Genomic DNA, 14,669 nt, shown 5'->3' with positions numbered 1-14,669 from the left:
AAGCCACTGAGGACATTTGAGGAGGCCACATCTCTGGTCATCTCTCACAATGCTCACATTAGCCGTATCATCCCACGTATATTCCTTTTACAATGGACTCTTGGTTGCATGCAGCATTAGTGTGAGGATAATGATAATGTTGAATTTATGAGACTGGTGGGTGCCATGCTCCACTGCCTAAGAAATAAACTCAGTGTAGTATTCATTAAAACTAAGGGAAGAATATCTTCTGGCACTTTGTAGACAGTTGTTTCAAGGATCCAATTTAACATTTTGTGCCGAAGGGGAGCAGACTTATGTCTAGAGTGCCAGCTTTGTTGAAGGGGGGGGAAGGGAGAGAGATGGCTATGGTAAGAATCATCACAAATAATGGGAGTGACATCAAGAAGCATCACTTGGTGATTATAAGTATGTAAGTATAGGGGATACTCCTTATAGTAATGGCAGATGCAGTTATGAGTCTACTTTAAGTGGTAATTCTACTTCAAGCCAAGGCATGGGGAATGGGTGTGAAAGTGGCAAGGGTAGTGTTAATAATAACTTTAGTATATTAATAACTTTATTTCATATAGTGCTTTTCTCCCAATGGGACTCAAAGCCCTCCACAATTACAGTATAGTGCGCAGTACACAGCACATACAATTTTGTACAGACACAATCCCTTCCCAGATGAGCTTACAAACTATGTTTTGGTGCCTGAGGCACAGGGAGATAAAGTGACTTGCCCAAGACATGTTGCCATATTATTGCATTGTGCATACTTGTGTTGTGACACAAGCTATGTCTGACCCAACTTTGACCTCATCCAAGGACATACTTCTCCTATTTTCATTATTTCCATATGAAAAACTCATACATGTACAGATTACAGAAGTGTTGTGTGTGACTGCAGGCATGGGGACTTTCTTAAACTAAGCATAGGATAATACATTGGTTGAAGGATTGGTGACAGAGTTGGGGTAAATGGTGTGCACTCAGAGGAGGGATATTACAAATTGTCTGGAACGGAAAGTAAGCCTTTTTGCAGATGGCAGAAAGATCTTCAACAGGGCAGACATTCCAAGAGGTTAACCCAAATAATTATTGATTTATGTAGATTGGAGGAATAGTCAAGAGTATGTGAATTGAATGCCAAAAAAAGGGCAAAATAACGTACTGCGGCCGCAAAAAAAGGCAGACTACAGGATTAATGGCTCTATAATGTTAACTGCTATAGAGCAGGGGTGCGCATACATTTCCCCCTGCGCCCCCCTGCCTGCTCTTTCCCCCCTGCACGCGCCCCACCTCTTACCTTGTCTCCGGCGTCAAAAGACGCCGGGTGGTCATGTGACGTCGCGTTGCCATTGCACTAAGACAAAGTAAAAGAACGTACAGAGGCCTCGGGCGGTCCCCCGGCATTTACTTTAAATGCTTTGGGGAAGAGTGCGGGGCATCTGTAAGCGCCACCCAGCGCCCCTCAGGTTGCGCATCCCTGCTACAGAGGATTGTTACATTTTTTTTTTTTTAAAGTGGAGCACAGTGGAAAAAAACGGTAAAGAGACTGGACCACGAGCCGTGAGAAAAAATGTTTATTTAAACTCCAAAAATCGCAGGATACCAGCAGTCAACATTGACTGTGCTCCGCTGGTATGCTGCGATTTTTGTAGTTTAAATAAACATTTTTTTCTCATGGATTGTGATCCAGTCTCGTTACCGTGTTTTACCGCTGTGCTCCGCTTTTTGTTGTTTTTTCTGCTCTAGGTCCTTCTTCCGGCTCGAGCATGCTTTTACCAGGAGCTGCAAGGCAGCATTAACTCGCTACAGGACTCAGACAACTGAGGAACGTGATTCTATGTACAGATTTTATGTACAGTAGGAAGTGGATCCACAAATTTCCGTTGTGTGGTTGACCAGGTAATTTATTTTAAAATCTCTGTGTAATCTTATCCTCTGAATTCCCCCACAGGGGGAATCATAGAAATAAATGGCACACCACTGTTAATAAAGGCATGCAAGTATAATTCTGCTTCTGGTGCTTACCTCCCAATGGTCCCGGCGTCTCACGGCTGGACCTGATAATGGCACAAAAATGAAGGAAAGGAGGAGCACAGGACTCAGACAACTGAGGAACGTGAGTCCTTTCTATGACTGCGTCCAGGGTTGAATGGAGCCGGGCAGAGGCGCGCGGAGGCTGAGGGAAAGAGGGTGCTTTCCCTGGCCTTAGACCGCGCGCCGTCCGGGGGCGTATCGGGGGGGGGGGGGGCTGTGACGTCACGGAGCTGGTTCGCCCTCATTGGGCGAACCACTCACGTGACCGGCCCTGAGCTCCCTTGAGCGCTTGAATTTAAAATTTTGCTAAGACTTACGCTTCCGCAAGCGAGCCCCTGCTAAAGCCGCTCTCATTGCGGCTGCAGGGGCTCACTGCCGAATAGCAGCACTTATGCGCTGACCATGCCCGAGGCCTATAGCTTGTCCTCCTTACCCTATGCCTTAGTGTGACAGCAGGAATCATTTGGGGACCGGTCAGCTACGAGGTTGGTTACACCGCCGGCGCGGGTTCACATTGTGGGTTCTTGCAGCATGTCTCTCCTCCCCCTGCTCCTCTTCTCCTCTTCTCCCCTACCTGCCTTGTTGGTTCACATATACACGGGCTACGAAGATTCAGCAGTGTTTATTCACCATCATCATTATATCTGGACTTTATTACAGTCATTTGTTTTTTTTCCAGTCAATATGTGCATCAATACAATCTGCACATTGACAAGTGATTAGCTAAGATGCCGATCCGTTCATATACCTATTGGAAGTAGGAGATCACTACACCTCACGTGTTGGATGTAGGAGATTACTACACCTCACGTGTTGGATGTAGGAGATTACTACACCTCACGTGTTGGATGTAGGAGATTACTACACCTCACGTGTTGGGTGTAGGAGATTACTACACCTCACGTGTTGGTTGTAGGGGATTACTACACCTCATGTGTTGGATGTAGGAGATTACTACACCTCACGTGTTGGATGTAGGAGATTACTACACTTCACGTGTTGGATGTAGGAGATTACTACACCTCACGTGTTGGATGTAGGAGATTACTACACCTCACGTGTTGGATGTAGGAGATTACTGCACCTCATGTGTTGGATGTAGGAGATTACCACACATCTCCAATTGGGTATTGGAGCCTGCTACAGTAAGCATTGTTACGCCGATGCTCGCCACAAACCGGGACCGGACCGCGGGGCTGAGGTGGGGTTATATAATCACCGACCTGAGTCCACGCAGACTGATCCGGAGTGCGCAGTTCGTAGTCGTACATCGCAGGGTCAGGATTGGAGAAGGCAGCATCGTCGTTATGGAAGCAGGAGTTCGGCAACAGGTAGTCAGGATTTCCCCGCTTCAGCTTAGGAGCGTGAGCGCGGGGGTGGCTTCTGCGCGAGGAGCGGCCTCGGCCCATGACGCCGATCTCAGCAGGAGGAGACAGCAGGCTGGCCGAAGTTCACCGCAGGGCAGCGTCGGGTAGAACCAACGCTTCAGCGCAGAAGTCCAAGGCAGGTCACTGCAAGAGGATCGCAGCAAGCCGCAGGAAAGGAAGGGTAGCCACTGCTAGGAGGGAATGCAGCAGGTACCGGTGCTGGCAACACGCTTCAGCACAGACGTCCCGGGTAGGCCACTGCAGGAGAATAGCAGTAGGCCAGTGCTGGCATCAACGCTTCAGCACAGACGTCCAGGGCAGGCCACTGCAAGGAGATAGCAGCAGGCCGCAGGAAAGGAAGGGTAGCCACTGCTAGGAGGGAATGCAGCAGGTACCGGTGCTGGCAACACGCTTCAGCACAGACGTCCAGGATAGGCCACTACAGGAGAATAGCGGCAGGCCACAGGACAGGAAGGGTAGCTACTGCTAGGAGGGAATGCAGCAGTACCAGTGCTGGCATCAACGCTTCAGCACAGACGTCCAGGGTAGGCCACTGCAAGGAGATAGCAGCAGGCCAGTGCTGGCAACAACGCTTCAGCACAGACGTCCAGGACCAGGCCTCTGGATACTCAGGAACTTGGAAGGTAAGAACGCTAGGAGAGAGGCCTGGGGTGGTTTGTGGCAGAGTCAGTAACATAGAGATATGAATAGTTATGCTCGGCGCTGGTTCAGAGCCAACGCCTAGAATATAAAGGGCGGAGATCCAATCACAGGAGGAGGGTGTGTGAGAATTCCTCCAATGAAGTAGCACAGGGCAAAAGCTGCAATGAGAGGCAGCACCTGTGCCATAGATTGCCAGAGGAAGCCTGCAACTGCACAGGTCTGCAAGGCAAAAGTCAAAGCCAGTAGTGGATTCCTTACAGTACCCCCCCCTTCAGGTGAGACCTCCGGACGAACAAGATCCATCACAGATTTGGGGGACATGGAATTGTTCCTAAACCTCCTTAGGCGAGAGGTGGCGTTGAAAGCCCATAGTTTGTTGGGATTCCTTACAGTACCCCCACCACTGGGTGAGAAGCCTGGGTGAACAGGACCATTCATAGGTCTGGGAGACATTGAGTTGTTCCTGAAGTGTCTCCGGCGAGAATTAGGTCCACAATCCAGATGTACATTGGCGAGTGCCATGAAAGACAGCGGTGGTACTGCAGTTCTTGGTACATGGACAATGGGACCTGAGGGCTCCGGAATGGGAACATCGGAAGGACAGTAGCCAGGTGTCCGGTGCATAGTAATAGTCCAAGAGTACGGGACACAGGACACAGATTGTCGGACAAAAATGGCAGAGGGACCTTCAGAGAAGGCAATGTCTTTGGTGAAATCAGCACGGAGGAAGTTGCGAGAGTCTTTAGCTTCCAAGGAATTCCGGGTGGTGGTTAGCAAGGGAATGGGGCGGGAGGGTTCACTACACACTATTGCAGCGGTACTTTTGATACCAAGCAGGGTTGCTATCCCAAGCAATTTGCGAGAGTCTGTAGCAGTGTGTATGCAACTCTTGGTCATGGTACTGGCAGTTGAAGAAGGATCCGCTTCCTTTGGTTTGTGATCTTTAGAGAGAATGAAATCCGAATTTGTGGCTTTGGCGAAGGACATAATAAGCATGTCTATACCCATAGTGGAACCATAGAGAACAGGAACGGACGCTTCAGGTAAAGCGACGAGGTCCAGTAAGGGTGTCTTCGTCTTAGGGAGAGGCCAATTGCCATACAGAATGGGCACTTTGGGCACCGCACAGAGACCTGCGAGTAAGGAGTCTGTTTGAAAGGTGAGAAAACAGATTTTATCCAAAAAACAAGGCAGGCGGTTACGCGGTGCATCAACCTTAGGGAAAAAAGTCTTGGGGTTAAAGCTGGGTGCCTCCAACACAGAGAAAGAAGACAGAGAACTAGAGCTTGGCTTCGGAGTGGAGGTCCCAGGTACCCAGGTCTCACATGATACTGTGGGAGAAGCAATGCAAATTGTTACTGTTTTAAACATAGGGTCTTTAACATCGGTAGCTCCAGGCACCTTTTTGAGAGGTAACCCTAGTTTTGGGACAGGACAGTCAATAGCAAGTACCCCAAGTATTGTGGAAGACACAGAGAAAAATAAGTCCATTTTAAAGACGGGATCTTCTGAAAAAAGGGAACGTTCCAAATGCGATACCCCTGAGTTCGTGGTAGTAGACATACAGTCAGTAGTGGATACCCCGAATACTGTGGGCGAATCAGCGTAAAACAGTATTATTACAGGAATGGGCATCCCAGACTTTAAGTCATTTTTAATCATCCCGGAGGCTGTGGCATGATCCGTGAGAGAAACTGGGGTAAACTCTCCAACAGACACAAGGGATATCTTGCTTGTTACAGAATTGGGTCCCTGAGAATCCCTAGTGAGGGCATCAGACTCCATGGGAGACTTAGTGACAGGGGTTTTGGAACTGATTAAAGGAATTGCAGGTATCACAGATTTAATAGGAGAAATACCTTGCAAAACAGAAATTTTAGTAAAGGTGATAGGCATCACAGATAGGACAGACAGAAGTAAGCTAGGCAAGGTTGCTTCTATAACAGAAGATTTGGCAGCGGCAAAGCTTAACTCAGCGGCTGCTGGAGAACTTTTAACTACAGTGAGAAGGGACTGCAGATTTACAAAGTCAGGGATAAAGGGAGTCTCAAACTTGAAAGCCTGATCCTTCAAAAAGAAGGGCCCTAACTTTAATGGTACTGAGGGAGCAACAGCAGATACGCTGATCTCAGTAGGGGTCACTTGGAAAGGAGCATAATATATACTGTTCGCTTTAAACCCTAGGATTTGAGAAGAGGAGAACTCAGACAGTGCAAGTGGGGTAACCACGCCTGTGCTGGTCTCTGAAGTGGGTATTTGGGAAGGAGTGTCTGGGACATCAGAAACGACAACAGATTCCACGAAAAGGGGTCTATGCTCAGAAGCAGGGGTCTCAGCTCTCTGAGTGACAGACGGGGTGAGTGAAATACCTAGGAGTAGGGATTCTGCGAACAGGTTTAGAGAAACAAACGGCTCCAGAGTACTTTTTACTGGAGCCAGTATTATTGCCGAAAGTTCAGGGGGCATAACCCCGAGAATTTTAGCCGAGTCAGAGGACAAAAGGGGTTGATCCTCTGAGGCTAAGGAGGTATCCCTGACTGACGAACTAAAGGGATCTACCAAGGAAGATTCACAGGGCTGACCTGCAGGGGTTAACATAGGAAAAACCCCAAGGGTTAAATTACTCTGTACCTGAGAATCAGAGCAATAGAAGCTAGTCTCCGAGAGTGGGGTCATAGGGGGTTCTGCCTCTTGCCCTAGGGACCTATCATTAGACTGCGGAATACTAGGGTTAACAGTAGGAACCTCACAGAGCAGACTAGCAGGGGTTAATACAGAAAAAACCTCGGAAACAGAGCTTAGAATTTTTGGTTTAGGAAAAGAGGGCAAACAGGACTCATTCTCTGGTGCTAGGGAAGACACACTGACCTGGGGACTGCAGGGATTTACAGTGGGGAACGCATAAGCCTGACTAGCAGGGGTTAAGACCGAAATAACCTCAGGGACAGAACTTAGGGAGGTTAACTCAGGATTAGGGAGCGTGGCAGCTTCTTCCTTAGCGGGCAGCGACAGAGAAATGGTTTGACCATTCTTAGGAGAGAGAGGTAACCCCACAGGTTTAGTAACAGGACTGGTAGCACAGAGAATCTGCCAAGCAGCAGCATAGCTGGCAAGGAGGGGATCCTGTTCTATTATGTGAGTGTCTAGTGTTGAGGAAAATACATGGAGTGTATCTTGAGACTGAGCCAACATGAGGAGGGCGCTCTGTTCTACTAGATGAATGTCCAGTGATGAGGCCAGGGCATAGATTGCCTCTTGGGCGTCGGCCAGTTCCAAAGGGTACACGTTATCCCAGGTTAAAGGGGAATCAGGAGAGCGAATACAAGCAGCTAGAGACTGTTTTAAGTTCAGGATGCAGTAAGCCTTAATAAAGAGATCACAACGGCATTGTCTTTGCAAAGGGGTTAAACCTTCATACGTCCACAGTTCATCAACCAGGGGTAGTACTTCACACAAATACTGGCCTTCATAGTGGGACTGATACGCAGGACGGGACATAACTTCAGTTGGAAAATTGCCATCCCCCGCCACGGCGCGGTCCGGTTTTAACGGGCCGAGCATACTGTTACGCCGATGCTCGCCACAAACCGGGACCGGACCGCGGGGCTGAGGTGGGGTTATATAATCACCGACCTGAGTCCACGCAGACTGATCCGGAGTGCGCAGTTCGTAGTCGTACATCGCAGGGTCAGGATTGGAGAAGGCAGCATCGTCGTTATGGAAGCAGGAGTTCGGCAACAGGTAGTCAGGATTTCCCCGCTTCAGCTTAGGAGCGTGAGCGCGGGGGTGGCTTCTGCGCGAGGAGCGGCCTCGGCCCATGACGCCGATCTCAGCAGGAGGAGACAGCAGGCTGGCCGAAGTTCACCGCAGGGCAGCGTCGGGTAGAACCAACGCTTCAGCGCAGAAGTCCAAGGCAGGTCACTGCAAGAGGATCGCAGCAAGCCGCAGGAAAGGAAGGGTAGCCACTGCTAGGAGGGAATGCAGCAGGTACCGGTGCTGGCAACACGCTTCAGCACAGACGTCCCGGGTAGGCCACTGCAGGAGAATAGCAGTAGGCCAGTGCTGGCATCAACGCTTCAGCACAGACGTCCAGGGTAGGCCACTGCAAGGAGATAGCAGCAGGCCAGTGCTGGCAACAACGCTTCAGCACAGACGTCCAGGACCAGGCCTCTGGATACTCAGGAACTTGGAAGGTAAGAACGCTAGGAGAGAGGCCTGGGGTGGTTTGTGGCAGAGTCAGTAACATAGAGATATGAATAGTTATGCTCGGCGCTGGTTCAGAGCCAACGCCTAGAATATAAAGGGCGGAGATCCAATCACAGGAGGAGGGTGTGTGAGAATTCCTCCAATGAAGTAGCACAGGGCAAAAGCTGCAATGAGAGGCAGCACCTGTGCCATAGATTGCCAGAGGAAGCCTGCAACTGCACAGGTCTGCAAGGCAAAAGTCAAAGCCAGTAGTGGATTCCTTACAAGCATACATGGCTTGTGTCAATAAAAGCTATCAATATATTTTCTTTGGCATTCACTTCATAAAGGTTATATCGCCTGAAAATGTAGTAGATGTTATAACCCCTATTAATTTGAAATAACGAGTGCGTTACATCTTTAACCATTGCTTTAATAAACTCTACTGTTAAATAACGCGCCAGCGAGAAGGGATCGCGTTACCAGGAGCGGTAACGTCTATTATATATGTAAATAAATATTTTAACTAGTGCAATTTGTTCAAACGTGTAAGGCTCAGATTTTATGTACAGTAGGAAGTGGATCCACAAATTTCCGTTGTGTGGTTGACCAGGTAATTTATTTTAAAATCTCTGTGTAATCTTATCCTCTGAATTCCCCCACAGGGGGAATCATAGAAATAAATGGCACACCACTGTTAATAAAGGCATGCAAGTATAATTCTGCTTCTGGTGCTTACCTCCCAATGGTCCTGGCGTCTCACGGCTGGACCTGATAATGGCACAAAAATGAAGGAAAGGAGGAGCACAAAACTTCAATAAGGTGTTCACAGCATCAGAGCTTTAGTACAGATAACGTTTCAGGACTCATGTGTCCCTTCCTGTTGGGTCTGAGGAAGGGACACATGAGTCCTGAAACGTTATCTGTACTAAAGCTCTGATGCTGTGAACACCTTATTGAAGTTTTTCAAAACTCAAATCAAGTCTCCTGTGTGCTCCTCCTTTCCTTCATTTTTGTCCCCCATAGGGGGAATATAAAGTATTATACTAAGCAATTGGTGATAACATTATTGGCTATTCGCGTCTAATGCAAATATGCTGCTTATTACAGATGTCGGGAACTGCAAGGCATGATCGTGAGATGGCGCAGCAGTCTAAAAAAAACCTTGCCGGCTGCACAGATCCTGTTGAGAAGCTGCGTCTCCAGTGTCTGTCCAGGGGTTCCGCTGGCATCAAAGGTTTGGGCAGGTAAAGGAAAGTTACATTTTGCAGTCTCAATGTTACATGTACTTTTCAGTGAACCATAGTTCATGTACTATACAGTGAGCATTCAGGGCTTTGTGCTTCAGATAAACAAAACAGAAGTCTTGGTAGGTCTAGTTTATTTGTAGAGGTCATTGGATATATATACATCTTTTTTTTTTTACTGCAACAAACACTATGTATGTGTCCAACTAGAGCAGTTCGTGATTGACATGAAAGGTCACCAAGAAACTATAGGCCATGCATGAGGCCTCTAATGGAAAGAGCAACATATGAACAATTAAACAATCAAGAAACGATACACAAGGTTCTCGTGTGTAATTTAGGTCACTGTCCCAACCTACAAAAAAATATATCAGTTTAACAGTTTTGCTAAACAGCCTTTATTTCAGCACAAACACATATGTGCAGAGCTTGCAAGAGGCTTACTTACATATGGTATCAAGCTCTCGTGACATCTCTAACACTACTGCTTTGACTCTGGAACTTTTTCCCCTGGCTTTCCCCAAGTGCTGCTGTCCTCTGCCTTTTGTTCTACAGCAGGACTAATCAGCACTCATCAGTGTGCTTCCACAGTGGCTCACAGCTCGGCATTGTGTAATAGAACTGGGCCAGTGTGGCTAAAAATAAAGAAGGCAGTAAGTAGCATGACAGGTCAATTTATAAGTAGCATCTCATCAGATGCTGCTAAGACTTGTTACTGCATCATGCTCTGAAAGCAAAACATAGTAAAGGGTTTTAGTCTGAGGAAGGGACTCTGTGTCCAGAAACGTTACCTTGTTATTGGCTCTGATGTATTAATACACTTGGAAGTCTTTTGATACTACCAAAGTCTTTTGTGTGCTCCTTCTATTTTTTGTTCATTACTATTACCTGGGATCCAGCTTTGGGACGCCGGGATCTGCAGGAAGTAAGCACCAAAAGTAAATACTTTGTCAATTTATTTACTTTGAAACAGTGGTGTGCCATTTATACCTCCTCTTGTACTGAAAGAAAAAAAGTGCTGAGCAATTTTTCATCATATACTGTACTAGTGTAGCACATACAAAGTGCAACCGACAACTGCCAACTGGCAGGTAGATGGCCCGGTGAGGCTTCCAATGTTTGCATTAGTAAATAATCAGAAGGTGACACTGCCTACGGTGAGTGACATTTTCCCCTGCAAAATTGGAACTTCTCAAGTGGTGCTCGTGTCCAATAGAACTTCGGTGCACACATTATACGTAGGCCTGTGATAAAAGCAGTGTGGCGCCCCATGACAGCACTATTAACTGTGATGTTGTTTACATAAACTCTATATAGAAGTTGCATGCAGATGTTGTACTATACACGAGCACCCGCCACCCAGCAATGCTTGAGGAGATCCGATGTGTGTAACGCCCCAGTTAGACATGAATTAATGGGTTATTTCCTGGCATATTCATTCTCTCTTCTCTCTCTCTCTCTCTCTCTCTCTCTCTCTCTCTCTCTCTCTCTCTCTCTCTCTCTCTCTCTCTCTCTCTCTCTCTCTCTCTCTCTCTCTCTCTCTCTCTCTCCTCTCTCTCTCTCTCTCTCTCTCTCTCTCTCTCTCTCTCTCTCTCTCTCTCTCTCTCTCTCTCTCTCTCTCTCTCTCTCTCTCTCTCTCTCTAGGAGAAATGCCAAGATTGACATAATCTTAAATTATGGGAAGATAACGTTAAGCCTATTTGCATATAATTAGCTAGAGTACTTAAAAGTACTGATTTTACCCTCGATGGTGAGAGAGAAAAGGGTAAACCTCGGGGGGTTTCAAATTGTTTACAATGGGATGTGGCATAATGTTTTTGTTGTGAAACAATAAAAATTTTGAAGTTGAAAAAAAAAAAAGTACTGTCAATCCTCAAAGAATACCATATAAGTCGTCGCTACCATAAATCATCACAAACAAAAGATATAATTAATACACCAGGGAATTATGAATGAGACTTTCTGACTTGAAATCTAAACTTTTTAAGAAAAAAAGTTTTTCTACATCTAGATGTTTAGACTCAAAGGGACCTATTCTAGTAGGTTTGATAACTTTGCTGCTATCTTGAACGATGTGGCATGTTCCCACCGAACGGTTTGTCATTTGTGTCATTTCACAAAGAATCTGAAGCCGGCAGGTAGGAAAATGCCAATACCCGCTCGGGGTAGCAGTAATGTGATCTCAGTTTTTTTCTAAGTTCTCCCCCTGCGATCTTCTCACAATCTGAGCTACATAGAGAGCTGCACAGTGAGAGCCGCCTCTCCCTGCACAGCTCTCACATGCGATTGCAGTGTTTTTATTTAAATTTGAATACTAGTGCGTGGGAGCAGGGGTCTCTGGAGCTGAAACACATTAATTTCAGGTCAGGGGATCCCCTGCTTCCCGAGTTACAGGTCCCGGTATGGGGTGCCGGTATCTCCTATGTGTTTAAATGTCCCAGACACGTGACGCGGGAGATTTAAACATTGCAGAGGGATACCGGTACCCCATAACGGGGCCTGTAACTCGAGAAGCAGGGGTCCCCGAACCTGAAATCAATGCGGTTCAGCTCCAAAGACCCCCTGATCCCTCACACTAGTATTTAAATTTAAATCAAAACAGCTTAATTCCCTTAGTGGCTAGCCACTAAGGCAATTAAGGAGGTAAACCTGAGTACCCTGTTTATTGGTGGCAGAGGGGGTGGATGAAGGGGTAGTTGCCCCAGGGTGGGTGGTTAGGCCTGCCGGGAAGGTTGCGGGAGGAGTTAACCCCCTTTACTACGATAGTTTTTCTGTGCAAAATAGTTTGTCATTTCCACCCTTGGGCAAAAAACACAAAATAGATCAAAATATGCTTGGTCCTGTGTATTTATTTACTCCCCCCTCCTCCTCTCTCACTCTCCCCCCTCTCACTCAATCCATGGAAATTAATGCTCACAGTCGCATATTGAGAAATGTGTTGAGAGAATGTCAGGTCTCTGAAGTGTATATGAATTAGCAGGAAGAGACTAAAATAAATGCGCCCATATTGGTGGTTATACATTAAAATGCGATAGTTCAGATCGGAACACAATGCCAAGGAAACTCCCTTCAAAGTCAGTGTGATCATCTGTGCGATATTCCCCCAAACAGCACTGTCTCAGTTAATTCAATTTCCCCATTTGTGTATTCATCCAATGTGAGTGTCAATAGCCATGTCTCCTGTGCTTATGTTATACCATGTATAAGTATGGCCCTTTGCTTTCTGCTTAAGAGTTTTGCTTGTCAATTTTAACCACGTACATATTATTAGTGAATGGTGAGAAGGAGTGGCTCGGTGAGTAAAGACACTGACTGGCACTGAGTTTGAAGCAGGGGAACCTGGTTCAATTCCCGGTGTCGGCTCCTTGTGACCTTGGGCAAGTCACTTTATCTCCCTGTGCCTCAGGCACCAAAAACACAGATTGTAAGCTCCACAGGGCAGGGACCTTTGCCTGCAAAATGTCTCTGTAAAGTGCTGCGTAAAACTAGCAGCGCTATACAAGAACATGCTATTATTATTATAAATCTTAGCACTTTATCCTTGCACTCATATAAAATCATATGCTCCACCCATAAATGGTATAATATGGCATTTTTAAGGAGGAAAATGGGACCAGTTTATGATTGCCATTCTGTAATTTCCAAATTTAGCTTAGCTTCTATTGGTCTCAAGTACTTGTCAAAACATTATAACAGTAAAGGTAATTTGGAACAGAGCTGACACCGTGTTAGACAACAGTGTTATAACAGTGGAAATTTCAGTATTTAACTAAAATCATTTGGGCTGTGTAAGAACCAACACACAGAAAACAGAAGAAAAGAAAAACAGAAGTAAAGTAGAATAAAGATGTTATCTACTACAAAGGTTGTTTTATTTAAAATGTGTACACTGCAACCACCTATATTTAACGTACGTCTAGTTCTTGTGAGATTATTGTGTTACGCTGAGTGATTGCCATGTTAAACATTGTTTTTTTAAAACATTAGACTCTGATTTAAAATATAATGTTTGAATTTAATGACATGTGAATAAAGCAATGAGGCTTGGCATTTCACAGTAACCCTTAGTAGAAGGCAGCCTCAAGGAATATTGTCCAGCTTGATTGAGAAAACAGGAGAAATGTAATTAGGGTTGTGTCGTTGTTTGCAAACTCACAAACACGGGTCGTTGAAAATGAGTAGTTTATTGTAAAATATAGTATGATCATACATCTTCAAAAGTCAATAAGACTCTCTGTCCAAGCAGGCTTATTATACATTTTTGATTCCTTTGTTCAAAATAGGTTACCAGGCAGATTATACTAACCACTCCTTAATTCTTAAACCAGTCATTTTACATATCATTAAGACCTGGTTAAAACTGGATGAAGAGAGAAGGTATCCCATGGGGGGAAGTGCAAACAGTGCATATCTTGCTGAACCGAAATGAAAGCGACGGTGGCTGGATCAAAAATTGGTAAAAAATACTCTTTATTTGGTCACATCACATCACAAAAACACTCGCAAAGCCCTGTGAGAGGAACCTCTGACAAAGGGCAGGCCAGCGTCAGAGGTTCCACTCACAGGACTTTGTGAGTGTTTTTGTGATGTGACCAAATAAAGAGTATTTTTTTACCACTTTTTTGCACTTCCCCCCCACGGAATACCTTCTCTCTGGACTTACGGAACAGCTGCACGCTGATTACAGGACATATTACTGCCAAGTGTGAGTACTTTAAACGTCAAGCAGTTTATATCTCTCTAGTACTCTTACGTTTATCCAGTCTAGCACCAGGGGAGTGATTTTGACATTGGGTGTTTGGTGGTGGGGGCCGGTTGTTCATTTAAGTTGGTCAGCCTGGTCATCCCACTACATTGCCTTTATTTGGTCGTGTCTCCCCTTTATTGGAGCATTAAATATGACTGGATACACTGGCAAGTATTTCACTTATAAGATACCTGTATCGTTGCTGATATCTTGCTAGACCATGATTATTTGAAAATGCTACATTGTTTCTGCATCAAGATGTTTTATGCTCACTTTTAGGAGCACAGATTCGGAGCTCTCCTCCATTTTTTCTATTAAAACTGGATTATAACTGCTCTGTAAAAGGAACCAGGTACAACCTTATACTAGTATAGCCAGTGTCCCTCCGGTCCCCCTGTCTCCCGGTTTCTTTCCCCCTTGCGTGTGTGCTGC

At 46.0% G+C, this 14,669-nt stretch overlaps 1 protein-coding gene across 4 annotated transcripts in view; it reads left to right on the top strand.

Moving 5' to 3' along the window:
* Positions 1 to 14,669, top strand: part of CAPSL (calcyphosine like) — a 77,253-nt gene that overhangs the window by 23,357 nt on the left and 39,227 nt on the right. For all 4 annotated transcript variants that reach the window (XR_012799372.1, XR_012799374.1, XM_075588152.1 and 1 more), the window contains exon 2: positions 9,354 to 9,490. Coding sequence is in view for 2 of the 4 variants with exons in the window: in XM_075588152.1 (XP_075444267.1) it covers positions 9,354 to 9,490 (137 nt within the window). In the remaining 2 variants the exon portion in view is untranslated. The remainder of the gene's footprint in view (positions 1 to 9,353; positions 9,491 to 14,669) is intronic.

This window comes from Ascaphus truei, chromosome 1 (genome assembly GCF_040206685.1).
Source record: "Ascaphus truei isolate aAscTru1 chromosome 1, aAscTru1.hap1, whole genome shotgun sequence".
Classification (NCBI taxonomy): Eukaryota; Metazoa; Chordata; class Amphibia; order Anura; family Ascaphidae; genus Ascaphus; species Ascaphus truei.
Note: the sequence above shows the minus strand (reverse complement) of the source record. Positions and strands in the feature narration are given on the sequence as shown.